The sequence below is a fragment of the Colossoma macropomum genome, unplaced genomic scaffold, assembly GCF_904425465.1.
Source record: "Colossoma macropomum unplaced genomic scaffold, Colossoma_macropomum, whole genome shotgun sequence".
Taxonomy (NCBI): domain Eukaryota; kingdom Metazoa; phylum Chordata; class Actinopteri; order Characiformes; family Serrasalmidae; genus Colossoma; species Colossoma macropomum.
In genome coordinates this window covers 21,155,342-21,168,805 of record NW_023494794.1, presented here as the reverse complement: position 1 = coordinate 21,168,805, position 13,464 = coordinate 21,155,342, and the positions used below count along the sequence as shown (strand labels likewise).

At 41.7% G+C, this 13,464-nt stretch overlaps 1 protein-coding gene across 8 annotated transcripts in view; it reads right to left on the bottom strand.

Annotated features, from left to right (window-relative positions):
* Positions 1-1,982: 1,982 nt before the first annotated feature.
* The window catches only part of ncor1 (nuclear receptor corepressor 1), a 109,691-nt gene continuing 98,209 nt past the window's right edge, over positions 1,983-13,464 (bottom strand). For 6 of the 8 annotated variants that reach the window (XM_036580557.1, XM_036580556.1, XM_036580560.1 and 3 more), the window contains 12 exons: positions 12,442-12,633; positions 11,858-11,993; positions 11,030-11,499; positions 10,121-10,246; positions 9,666-9,787; positions 8,570-8,817; positions 8,140-8,295; positions 7,461-7,579; positions 6,036-6,089; positions 5,491-5,712; positions 4,567-4,740; positions 1,983-4,428 (listed from right to left, as the gene is read on the bottom strand). In XM_036580557.1, the coding sequence (XP_036436450.1) occupies positions 4,226-4,428; positions 4,567-4,740; positions 5,491-5,712; positions 6,036-6,089; positions 7,461-7,579; positions 8,140-8,295; positions 8,570-8,817; positions 9,666-9,787; positions 10,121-10,246; positions 11,030-11,499; positions 11,858-11,993; positions 12,442-12,633 (2,222 nt within the window). In that variant the 3' untranslated portion in view covers positions 1,983-4,225. The remainder of the gene's footprint in view (positions 4,429-4,566; positions 4,741-5,490; positions 5,713-6,035; positions 6,090-7,460; positions 7,580-8,139; positions 8,296-8,569; positions 8,818-9,665; positions 9,788-10,120; positions 10,247-11,029; positions 11,500-11,857; positions 11,994-12,441; positions 12,634-13,464) is intronic. The other 2 variants (XM_036580563.1, XM_036580558.1) reach the window with 1 other exon arrangement.

The following is a 13,464-nucleotide window of genomic DNA, read 5'->3' as shown; positions in this document are numbered from 1 at the left end:
AAATCGCATACTAGCACACTAAATAGTGTGTAAAAACGGCGCATATAGCATTAGAAGTGCACTCTTTAGTGTAGTGTGTGAAGTACAGAAGTGTGTAGTTTGGTATACATGTGTATTTCGAAGTGCTGCTCTCTGGTGCCGTTAGTGGAGGTGGAACAGAGGAGCAAGGAACCGTTATCCACAGCGACCCTATTCACTTTCCAGGTAACGTCTACACTTCTAAACACTGCATCGTCGTCTTAGCGTCGAGGCCACCGGTGCGTCCAAATTCAGCGTTCACACACTTTCGCCGCTTCCCCTCCGCTCCATCAGCGCATCTCCTCTGCTCTCGGAGGAGAGCGAGTCTCTCACAGGAGCACGGAGAGATACTGACTTCCCTCTGTTTCAATAAAGACCTGCGATTGTAGAGTTTAGTTTAGACAGACAGCAGAATGAACAGATCACGGACTGCGCACTTTAACATTTAAAATTAAATTTGATTTTTTTATTTACTTGGTTAAAGAAAAACTGATTTAGCTTTATTTTATTGCTGCTACTTTGCACATCCTTGGTTATAAATTTTGACAGGAAAAATATATTGGAGTTTTATTTTTTTATCTTCTGTATTTGCAGGAAAGTTAATTAAAACACTGAATTCTTGAAAAGGCGGCACGGTGGCGCAGTGGGTAGCGCTGTCGCCTCACAGCAAGAATGGCCTGGGTTCGATTCCCGGCCGGGTGACCAGGGTCGTTTCTGTGTGGAGTTTGCCTGTTCTCCCCGTGTCTGCGTGGGTTTCCTCCGGGTAATCCTCCCACAGTCCAAAAACATGCAGTCAGGCTGATTGGACATGCTAAATTGCCCCTAGGTGTGAGTGTGTGTGTGGATGTATATGTCTGTTTGTCTGCCCTGCGATGGACTGGCGACCTGTCCAGGGTGTATCCTGCCTTCTGCCCGATGACAGCTGGGATAGGCTCCAGCACCCCACCGCGACCCAGAAGGATAAGCGGTTTAGATGATGGATGGATGAATTCTTGAATGGTATTCATCTTCATTGTTAGTTAGCAAATGCATAAAACAGCCTCAAGCTAAATTTAAAAGCCTTAAGCTTAAGCTAGGTAATGTAGCGATTCATAATCCGAATAATCGATTATTCGTTTCAGTAATCGATAGATTATTCGACTATCAGATTAGTCATTTATTGCAGCCCTACTGAACGAGAAGCCTTAGTATGTAATAAACCTGAGATTTTAAGGGGTTAATTATTAGAACGATTTTATTTTTCTTACTTTTTTCCCCTAATTCTGTGTCTAGCTAGGTCTTCCCCAGTCATGATACTACCAGCGCTTTGCTCTGAGTCATGTTAAAGCCACACCACATTTTTCAAACTGGTGCTGCTGCAACATCACTGGACAGCTCAACACGCTTGAAGGAGAAAGCTAACTGCCAATTCTGTTACATCAGCTAACAGCTGGCTAGTATTACACTGAGTAATGGAGGAAGAGGGAGGGTCAACCTGCCCATCCAGAGAGAACAAGAGGCCAGTAATGCTGTCATGGACTTCTGGCCACGGATGGCTGTGGCATCATTGGTTATGCAGACATTTTGAAAAAGAAAAAAAACAAAAACCTAAATCTTCCCTTTAAGGTAGAACGTCTTTAATGCCTGAAAGGCAAATCCATGAATTTTTATGTCAGTTTACTTTGTAATATTGGATGAAATTCACCTCACATACCGTCTCACTGACCAGGCATAAAGCTGAAGACTGAAGATTAGAGAGTGGCACCAGAGCTTGCTGCAATGTGCTGACGTGAACAGGAGCTCTTCTGGCATCTTCTGCTGAAATGTATCAATAACTAGTCCATGTTTATCAAAACTCTACTAAATTATGTCTAAATGGATTTCAGTCAGGAAACAAGGTCGGGATTCTTCAAGACCTGGACTGGACGTCCACCTTCAACATGGCACATCTCACACTCCCAAGAGAAACGACAGGAGGCCGAAGGTTAACTTTCAGAAAGGTGGAGCGCTAATCCACTTTATTGATTGGTCTGAACTTTTTGTAATTGGCTACTTAAGAGACATTGTGCGATACAAACATTGCGTTTCAACATCATGGGATACACGGGTTATTTCAAGTCTCGATTCTGAACGGACAAAAGAAAAAAAAGTTACCACTGCAAGGTGTTGGACTGAAAAAATAGACTAAATGATGCAATGATCGACTTTCATTTTCTTAAGATTCAAGTTTCACCATCTTTTTTTTTTTTGTCAACGCCATTGTAAACACTTGGCATCCCATTAAAACAGGATGAATAACATCGATGTTGAAAATAATTTTTAAAAAATCTCAACATGAGCTTTTTTTCCATTTCAGAAGTGAAATTAATTAAATACATCAAAACAAAAAGCAGACAGGTTTTGTTACTGGAGCGAAGCGAAAGCAAAGAAAACCGAAACATTTAGCAGGTTATGTTTTAAAACAGTTTTTAAGGTCTTGCCATGGAACATACTGTAGCTGTCAGCATTACTGTTAGACAGACCTTTGCCATAGAACAGACAGCTCATGTTTGTGCAGGTAACTAAAACTGAGTGCTTTTTCTATTAGACATCAAGAAATGTGAAAAGCCACCACTATGAAGCAGCAACTTCAACAGCCTTACTGTACCATAGATTAGAGCAAAGATCAAGTGATGTGTCAGAACAAGCCTGAAAACAGTGGCAAGAGTTAAAAACATCCAAGTTTTCCGAATGGCGACTGCAAAATGTGAACAAAACCGAATATTTCAAACCTCTGCACAAGCTTGAATAACTTAGATTACAGGTAGTACGCTTTTAATCATTGTCAAAAGTTACTAAGCAAAAAAAGAAAAGTGCAACAACGGTGCAGAGGTGCATCAAACAGAAGTTTGTTTTTTTTTTCCTTTGTTTTGGGTGGGAGGGGGGTCATCATTATGTTCTTCAGCAATTAAAAAAAGAATAAAATAACAAATGAAAGAATGAACTGAAGGTCACAGTTTGATTTCTCAAGACCCTCTCTGAAACGACAAAGATTCCTCTAAGAAGAAGTAGAAGAGGGGGAAAAAAAGAAAAAAAAGAAAAAAAAAAAACAGCAGAACAATTAGCACTTGTTAGCAACCACACAGAAGCAGTTCAGGATGTTAGACGCAAACCCATGGCCAGTTCCACCATGGACCCCTGCTTAGCACAGGAAATAAAAACCTAAAATAAAAATAATACATAGAACTTTGAAGGAAAAAAAATTAAAGAAACATTCAGCTTATATTTCTTCTTTCACTGGGAAGAGAAAAAAAAAATTTAAAAAAATCATACGGCTCCAACACCAGTGTTCTCAACTTGTTCACATGAACCAAAAAGGAGATGGTGTCTTTTCTTTCGTAAACTTTGCTTTTCCTGCAGGCCTGAAACTTTTTTTTGTTTTTTTGTTAGTTTTTTTTTTTTTTTAAACTTTCACCTGGGTAACAGGTCATACGATCCTTTTATAAACATCGCCCACATAGAAGCAGAATCTATTTCTATGGTTACGCATGTGCCTCCACGGTGCTATGAAGGCAGGGTCCACGCCTCTGATTGAAATGCTCTCTTCCCGTGGTGTTTTTCTGAAGGTTTCTGTGCTGTGGTCAGTCAGAACACTGATCAGCTTGATCAGTCCAGTTCAGAAGGAGCACCAGCACTTTTCACATTGAGAGCAAGAACTTCCATGTAATCTCAAACCAGCAGGGTCTGATTTAAAAAAGCAACATTAAAACGCGAAGAAATAGAGAGGGGGGGGAAAAAAAACACTGCAAAAGGTTACTCTATTTACATACATTGATTTTTCTTCCTTAAAGACAAAAAAAGTATTTCTTTACAGAAATTGAACAAAATCTTAAGCAAATAAGTCTTTTTAAAGTTTTCTTTACATTGCAAGTTCTTCATCCTTTTTCGCTTTTCAATGTTTCGTATGTTTTCTTATCCACAAGCAGGCCACAGCTTCCGGAATCCGTTACAAAGTTTATCCTGAAGACTCAGCCGATTAGTGACCCCCTCGCAATGCTCTCTCTGACCACCAGAGAGCGACAGAGCACCAGAAGGGAGTCCTCCTCCCCAGCTAATCCCCACACACAAGAGTGGCAGTGAGAGGGACCTGTAAAAGCTGGGAAGGTGGGGCGCTGGTGGGAGGGACACTTTACTGTGGTGACCCAAAAGACTGGGGGGGTTGGAGGGAGATAAGAGTTCATCGCTAGGCTCAGTCGTCGCTATCCGACAGGGTTTCGTACTGTTCCGAGAGAAGCGGCTGTTCCCACGCACGGGCTGGACCGACGGGAGCGCTGCCGCCTCCTGGTTGCTGCTGCTGGGACTGCATGGAAGGAGAAGGGCAGGCCATGGAGGTGGGAGGGGTGCTGCTCAACATCCGCATTGTCAGTGGGTTGTAGGGGAACTGCATGGAACCTGAGATTGAGACGATAAAGAGAAGAAGGAAACACCAAAGTCAGTCCATTCAAACTAAACTTAAGTATAATCAGCAAACTTAGGTAGACCCTCAAAAAAAGACCAACTGCATAAATGCTGCTCAGATGAACAGCTCACCTGTGGATGAAGGCCTGTCCTCCCAGGTCCAACTCGGGGCCTGCCTGTGGTACTCTCCCTCAGAGTGCACCGAAGAGACAGAGGAGGGCCGCTCCCCGCCCGAGTACACCTGCCCTGGGTTGGGTGATTTGGACTTCCTGCTGCTGGCCTTGCTCTGGAGCTTCTGCTTCCCAGCTGTGGGGACAGCGAGACATTACTAACTACAATAGCAGGCACTGGATCCTCACATCATAGTACTGAACAATGTGCTAATGGTTACTAAGCAGACTAAAGAGACTGAGAAATTAATTTTTTATCCAAAGGGAAACATGACTTTAGCAAGAACTTAGCCGTATGCAAAAGTCTGAACACTCCTTACATGTTGACTGTCTTATTAAAATTTAACACACCCTCTACAGGTTTCAGATTTAAATATAGCATCTTACTGCAAATTGTAGTGCACAGTTTCTATGTATTTGCTCAGTTTAACATACTGGAAAAAATATAAAACATAATAAATGTGCCATTACTTTGTGGACAGGCCACATTTCATGCGCCCAAACTTTTGCACACGACAGTGCACACCTTTTTACACTATTTATACAGAAACCACATGTGACCAAAGAAAGGAGAAGTCAAATTTAAAATAAATGAATGAATGAATTATTCATAATATAAATGTACAATTTATTAACTATTTCATACACAAGAACTGAGTTCCTTTGATAATATATAGGAAATGGAAATGAATGCATGATTGAATTACTCCTGTTAATTATTGTTAATGACGACTAATTTTTTAAGGAAGAACTAATTTCTGTCATGGTTAAACATAAAATCACATCACAGCTATCGTTTGGAATCAAAAAAACTTTTTCTGAGTCGGGTTATGGAGACAGACATGAGTGTGAGTAGTGATGAGGTTGGCAAATGAGTTTTCCTTACAATATCTACCTGTGTTGGGGGAAGGAGTGGCCTCCTGTCTCCCCTCTGAGACACCCCCTACACCGGCTGTGTTGCCTGCTGTGGCAGCTCCAGGCTGAGCTTGCTGCGTCTGCTCCTCTGGCCTCTCCTCCACACTTCCCATCAGAGCCTTGCGGATGATATCCTCCAGACCCAGGTTACTGGCTGGGTCACTGAACGAGTGGTTCCTGGGGTTCACGTTACCTGTAGAGGGTGACACATAGGACAGAATGGTAAAGCAAGAAAAAAAAGCATCTGGAAAGACAAATAGGTCAATGGCTAGTGTTAGAGGAGAGTTAACAGAAGACTGCCAGTTCAAGGCCAAATACCAGAGGGCTACTGGTTTCAACAGCCTTTTCTTAGCCCTTCTGGAGGTAATGTGATGTTCTTAGAAGATGTAAACCCATCAAGGCAAGTAATGCTAAAGCAGCCCGGGCTAAAGAGACGAAGTGTCTATTACATGACCTTCGTTTACCAAGGTAAGGTTAACCTGCTGCAAGAGTCAAACCCAGGCATTGTGTACTCACTTGAGCTTGTTACTGCTGGTAAATTAAAAATCTCCGTGCCAGGCTGTGCATTACCTGGAAAACAGACAGAAGGTTCAACAATTTGAAGTGTTGATCATTTATATAACAAACCCACAAACCCTTACCATTAATTTCCTGATGTGATTTGATGCTTTAAAGGGGCTGGGGCAACTGACAAATATGACAATACTTTATTCTTATCGAGATAAACAATGTGCTTTTCAGAGCATGTCATGGATGTTGTTTGTATTAAAAGGACACTGAATGGCTGCATGTTTAATTTGAAAGAAAAATTGGATTTACCGCAGCATGTGAAATGCTAAATTAAAACGTAATTAATGTCACAATAATGTAATGTTAATATTACATTATTATAATAAAAGTTTTTGACAGCAGTTTTTAAAGTTTGCACAATTGATGCACTGTGTGACAAATATTGTGTTGCAGATCATAAAATCATCATAAAAACATTCGAGCATCATTCATCATATTTTTGCAGTACTGCTCAGCCCCACCGGGTGGCCAATTAAACGTAAGCGCTGCCCAGCTTGGATAAGATACAGACATAACAGCAGATTAATGTTTGCTGCCTAGCATTCAGTTTTTATATGGTATACACACATTGTTTTGGCTAAAATGAAATTCACAATCTATTTTCAAATGTTAAGATGCATTAAATGATAACAGTCTGTGGCAAAGATGGTGGCAGGTGCCAGAAGGGCAGTGTCTTGCTCTAGTCTTCTAGACACAGTAGGCTTTAATCTCAATTTCTTGGTGTTTAAAGAAATCATTTCCTGAGGACTTAATTATTAGTTTGGGGTAGTTTTATTGAAACGCCGTGTTGTAACCCTAATTAGAGGATAACAAAAGATGTGAAACTCAAGCCCAACAAGTCAGAGTTCCCCTTTCTGGATGTCTGCAGACATAAGTAATTGACATCCTATGGCATTCTTCAAGCCCTAATAACAAAATGCAGATCTATTAGGCCTTTCTTTTAGATTCGGCAGCCCAAATAGCACTCAGTGTTGGTATAAGGACCTATTTTTACTATAGAATAGATGCTATTAATATACACTGCTATAGAAATATATGCATTTTTTTCTCTGGGCCAGTCTGAACTGTAAAACTTCCAGCTGCACATGAATTCTTCCGATATGATATTCTGCTAATGAACAAACTGCTAACCAATCACAATTACACTTCTGTAATGTACAGAGAATGTAAAACTGTATTTCACATGTACAGTGCATTTTGTGAATTAAAAAAAAATTCTGTGCTATATTACTTTGGCCCCTAGCCTTTTTGATGACACCACATACACATGACACTGGCAGTTCTGAAGGGTCTATCACTGCACCTGATAAAGGGGAAACAGTGATAATTATATTCAACTGTTACATTTTGGGGAATAAGAGACGTCCTTACCAACTTCAGACTTGCGGAAGATCTCCTGCTTCTTGGACATCACCATGGGGGAGGTGCTCTCCAGCTTGGTGAAGAAAGAGGGCAGATAGCTGCCACTGCCCGGGGAGCGTGAGTCCGTCCTGACACCAGAGAAAGGGCACATGGTTGAGGGGGGTTATAGGTCAAAAGATCAGTGAGTTGATCAGGAGTTGTGGGAATGTTTGGGTGTAAGCCAAGTTTCCACTAGAGGGGGAGATGCCAATACTGGCTGATGGGGTTGGGATTACATTGCTCTCATGCAAAATGATGTCCATCTGATCTAATGCCAGGGTGGGGTTATCCAGAAGCAGCTGTTGGAGAGGCTCTACACCTTCTCAGTTCCTCTCCAAGCACACGCTTGAACAGCACACCAATCAGCGTTGTTTTCTGTGCTCTGAAGTATGCTTCTATGTAATCAATAATCTGCTGTCTTAAATCAAAGAATATAAAAACCAGCAAGGTATGTCCTGTATATATGTTATAGTGACTTGCACTGTCCACCAAAAGCATAGAAAGAAACACTAAATCTGTGTTTTAACATGAAACTTTTGCAAGTATTTCTTCTTAATTAATTGAAAAATAACAGTGAAAAATCTTTGTCCTCAGCCTAATGGCAGGCAAGTGTACATGTTTAAACAAACACACATGTATGTAAGCGTACCTCTGCTCAGAGAGGTCCTGTTCACGTCTCTGGCCCTGGAGCAGGTTGCTCTCTTGTTTTTCCAGGCCTGAGTAGCTCTGAGGGGGGGAGATGGGCTCATAACTTTCTACGCCCCGGCCCCCTACTCCACCGGCACGATCGGGAGACTTCCCTGGCCTGTCACACACAGAGAGAACAGATTTAAAACAGACATGGCTAAAGACATCTCAGCTTTGATATCAGAGCTTACAGTACATCAATTTAAGGCTGTGACGATTAGAAATTCTGATTTGTGAACAGCTTTCCTTTGAACTGTTCAAATGTGTGCAACTAAGCGAAGCTGTCGATCACCATGTAAGGACAAAACATCATTGGTCAGAGACGATATCATCAAAAATCCCAAGCCAGATTTCTGGGAAGTTGATGGTTTCCTGTAAGTAATGTCACGTACCTGGATCTGGGCTTGTCAGGGGCGTTCTCAGGGGACACCCTGCTGGATGGTTTCTGATGGTGGGCAGGGGGGACAGGGTTCTCTGGGCTGTAGCGGTTCGGACCTTTGGTTCGACCCACGCCACCTCCTGCACCAGAGCTTTGGAATGTAGAGGACATGGAGGAAGAGGAGGAGGAGGAGGAGGAAGGCAGTGAGCTGGAGGCAGGAGGAGGGTCCTGGTTCCTGGCAAAGTCTTGGGTTATGATATGCTGTGGGATAAAAAACAGAGACAAAAGTTTTAGGCTCTTTTAAAAGTTTTAAAAACCTTTTTTCCTGGGCAGTAAATGTTTATTTGCTCTAAAAAAAAGATAACATTAGAATAAATACAACATTAATACAATAAGTGGTGCTTTTATATGTGTCAAAACGTTCACTTAACCATTTCCAAAATACTCCCTGTGGCAGTCTAGTATTAATTGTAGTTATCATTTAATATCTAGTCTGGCTAATTAATACTTATACGCTTAACTGAAAAATTCCATCACCAGCACACTTAACATTAAACATATCCATGCCATGACTGAGGGCATTGAGGAGAAATATGAAACTGAACACTGTTCTTCAAACTAGCTCACAAAATACTTCTTTGAAAATAAATTTGTCTTACTTTTTACTGTATTTATGTGTGTTTGTGCATTCTAATGACTTCAAATGCACACTTATTGTCCTGATAAATAGTTTTAAATAATCTTGCACACGAGTGTGCATATTAAAAGGACACAAAGTTGATAGAAATTAATTCTTGTGTATGACTGTAGTTTAAGCAGCAGTCTACAAGTACGTGCACCTAAGCACTTTGGTGCTGATGACATGCTCCTCATTGCCACATCAGTGGTCAAAACTTACTCTTGTGGCACACCACAACATTCACTCAGTACACTTCAACCTACTGCAATATTACACTGCATCACAAAATATAAAACCAAGGATGAGGCTTGTCTATTGTAGAAATATTGAGTGGCCCACTTCTTTAAGTAAAGGTAGGTGACTGTGTTAAAAAACTATCAATGCAAATTCATGCACAGCGGCAGAAAGCATGTGACTGCTACTGCGTTACCGAGATGTGGTCAGCCAGGGTCATGACGCGGTGTGTCTGGGTGGAGGGCGGCGGTTGGGGTGCTGCGGGTCCTGATTCCAACTGCTGTCTGTACCGACTCATATCAAACCCTCTAACAGCACCTGGGAGGGAGAGAGAGACAGACAGACTGGATTACATTAGCTCACAGAACAAAAGCAAAATGTTCCTGAGAGAATTTCCTCCATTTCTACTCCAGCAGCACTCAAAAGGAAGAACATATGGAGCATAAACAGTCTTAATATATTCTGATCCAGGATGTCTATGTGGTTAGAAACTGTTTATCCCAGTTTGAAACAGCAATAAAAAAAAAATTTAGGCATTTTATATTTAGCTGTTTTCACAACACAAATCGTACAACACACTGAACATGTCACAAATGAACGATGGTTAGTCCCATTATGCAATTACATTTACCACAAGAGTGAGTTTCTCACCTGTGGCTGGCTGAGAACTCTTCTCTGGCGGGAAGTCACTCTTCTCCTCTCTCTGTGCCGGAGAACTGGCTGGGCTGATCACCTCAATGGCTCCACTGCTCTGTGCCTCATAACGGCCAGACGGCACTGGACGAAAGAGAGGTAAACCGTTAAACCTTTATATACTGAGACACTGAATTAAATCAATGTACAATAATAAGAGGTTGTTGCACCAGAACGGCATAGAACTCACACAACCTCATTCCTCAATTCTCATGCAAAACTTGACTAATACTCCTAATAAAAAGGCAACTTTCAAATAAGCCAGCTCACTAATTCTTTTTTAAAGAGTATGACTCCTGAGAAATAAAGTACAGAAAAAATGAATAGAGAATATTTTTACTCCCTTTCTAATGTTTAACCACTGCATTATGTGCTTGTTGCTCCCTATTAATACACTTGATTTTGGAAGAAACGCTGCGTCAGTGGGAGTGCACAGAAGTCACAGAACACCCTTCACTTATTCATTTTTCAGCAGAGGATTTTTCACACCTCTGAAGTTCAGTCTTAGAAGGTGTTTGCATGTTCTGCTTCTCACAATCCAACAAATCACAAACACATTAAACAATGCTGAGGTCTGGAATCTGGGGTGGCCAGTCCATTGTTCTGAGAACGCCAGCAGATTCTTTGTTAAATTTCCAAATTTTCTTATTCCTTTGTTTTGGTGCATTTTCTTTTCTCAGTAATGGCTACCTGACAGCTAGTGTTTCTGACAGACAGAAACACTTACAGATTTTTTTCAGATCAGAAGTAAAAGTGGCGCTTGATTTAGAAATGTTTTAACTGAAGGGTGGTCTCTGACTTTTGCACAACACTATATAGTTTAGATAAGACAGGATTTCAGAGTAAACGGTCACATTCGCCACTCACAGCTGCCGGAGGAGTCTGAGCTCTGTGAGCCCCTCGCTCGGGAGTCTTTGTCTGAGGCAATCTGGCGCGTGATGATGACGTCAATGAAGCTGGCGGCAGTGATGGTGGTCTTTCCGTGTGTGCGAAGCTCCTCCTCTATGCGGGACTTTGTTGGCGGAGCTTTGTCTTTGTCACCCCCACCACCACCATCGGTGTACACAGGAAGTGACTGTTTCCCACTGGGATGTGGCACGGCTCCGAAGGGGGACTGCATTGAGCGGCGCTCAGCCTCCTGCTGCTCGGCTGCCGCCCGTCGCGCCGCACTCACATCATTGTCTCGAGGGCCGGCGCCCTCGTGCTTGCCCTCTTTGACCTTAGCCACGTCTATCTGAGGCGCAGAGGCGGCAGCATCCACCAGGGCGGCCAACGCGTCTGCAGCAGTGTTGTAGCGAGAGTTGGCCTGCGCTGCAGCTGCTGCTGAGGGCATCTGCCTGCTCAGAGGTCAAAGAGCAAGAGTTTGACACAAGCAAACAAGGTTAAAAATGAAAATAAAGAAATAAATTAATAAAACATTGTTAAATGAAAGCTTTCCAACTAAAGTGCTTGAACAAATAAATTAGGACTGTGGTTCCTGGTCCTGGTGTATTCACTACTCTGCACATTTTAGTGTTTTAAATGCTCCAACACATATAGGACTTACTAACTGCGGAGACTTGGCACAACTGGGGAACACTAATTTAGCAAATAAAAACACTCGTTTTCAGGACCGGGCACAGACATTTTGGTGGGACAGGGGATCAAGAAATGTAATTATGTTCCAGATAAAAGTATGTATAATGTGGAACCTACATCAGAGGAGTGATCACACTCTTGGTTCCTTGGAAAATGCTGGGCCTCGGCTGGACCACACTTTCCTGTGACCTCATCGAAGGGGAGGGGGAACGCAGGAAACCACGGCTACCAGGCCTGCCAGGCTGCTCTGCAGCTGAGGCGCACAGACACACGAAAACAAACAATTATTTGAAGCTTCCACACATTTTTAAAGTAACGAATTATGTAATTAAGCTGAGACACGAAGTAATGAAACAACTGATAAACGTTTAACGGTGGTGTCTACGGTAAAAACACAATATCACAACACTTCAGAGACTGAGATTTGAGACAGAGATTGTTTCCATACATGATATGCGTCATAGCAGTTTGATCAGTTGTAACAGACGAAAAAAAGCCATGTTAAAAATTACTGTCAGAAACTATGACCTGATTTTTATTCTATCTCACTGTAATGAGACATGCAATTATTCAGTGTTAAAGCACAGATTATATCAACAGGTGCTCAGGAAAGCACACTGTGATGTAATTTAATCACAATGACACAATGAAGCAGTAACTGAGTAAAAATAAAGAAGTGTGGTGTTATTAACTGGCCTCACCTCCACGCATGTATTCGCTACGTTCACGCTCTCTCTCTCGCTCCCTCTCTCGTTCCCGCTCTCTCTCCCTCTGCTCCCTCTCTCGCTCCTTCTCCCTCTCTTTCTCTCGCTCTCTGTGCTCACGATCCCTCTCCCTCTCTCGTTCTCGCTCCCTCTCCCTCTCCACACTGGCTACGAGATGGCCAGGATGTCCTGTGACAAAGACACATGCATACACACAGACAGACAGACAGACAGACAGACAGACAAACAAACAAACAAACAAACAAACAAACAAGAACATAGGATTGTGGTCATATATACGTTTTGTACAAAATTTCCATTAGGAACCGAAACAATGAGCGTTTCCTTGCTGTTAAGTCAAGCTGGAAAAACTGGACACTGATTATCACCCCCTAGAACACAGTAAAACAAGGGCCCCTGCGAAAAAGGTGGAACAGGCAAAGGTAAGACGAACAGAGCACCATCTTCGCCAATGAATAGCATAATAACTCAATATCCATAACACAGTAAACTTTAATTTTACCTCTTGCTGCAATACATTAGGATGCACTGACCGACAGTTAGTTTTTTCATGCACATACTAACACTTCAGATGATATTAGATTAGGAATAAATGAGAATGAAATGATTGTTAGGGTTCTACGATTTGAAGGAAGAGCTTGAACAAAAATGCTAACTAAATTAACAATGAATGGGTGCTGGTAGCCACCAACCATGTAATTTGCAGAAAGCTGCAGAAAGTTTTCTGGCAACATCGTTCCTTTAAATACTGGACAATGCATCTTAGCTCATCTTCAATGTTTTTGTAGATGAAATTTCCAATAATATTCCTACTGGAAATTAAAAACTTTAAATTAAATTCAGTTTAAAATAAATTTAGTGATTAAATTCATGTCACACTTTGTAGTGGGGAAGGTTCAATGAACATTTTAACTCAAATAAAAGATATCTGAATGTGTTCCAGTTTGAATACAAACTCTTAATGATTCCATAATGCATCCATAAACGAAATCCTACAAG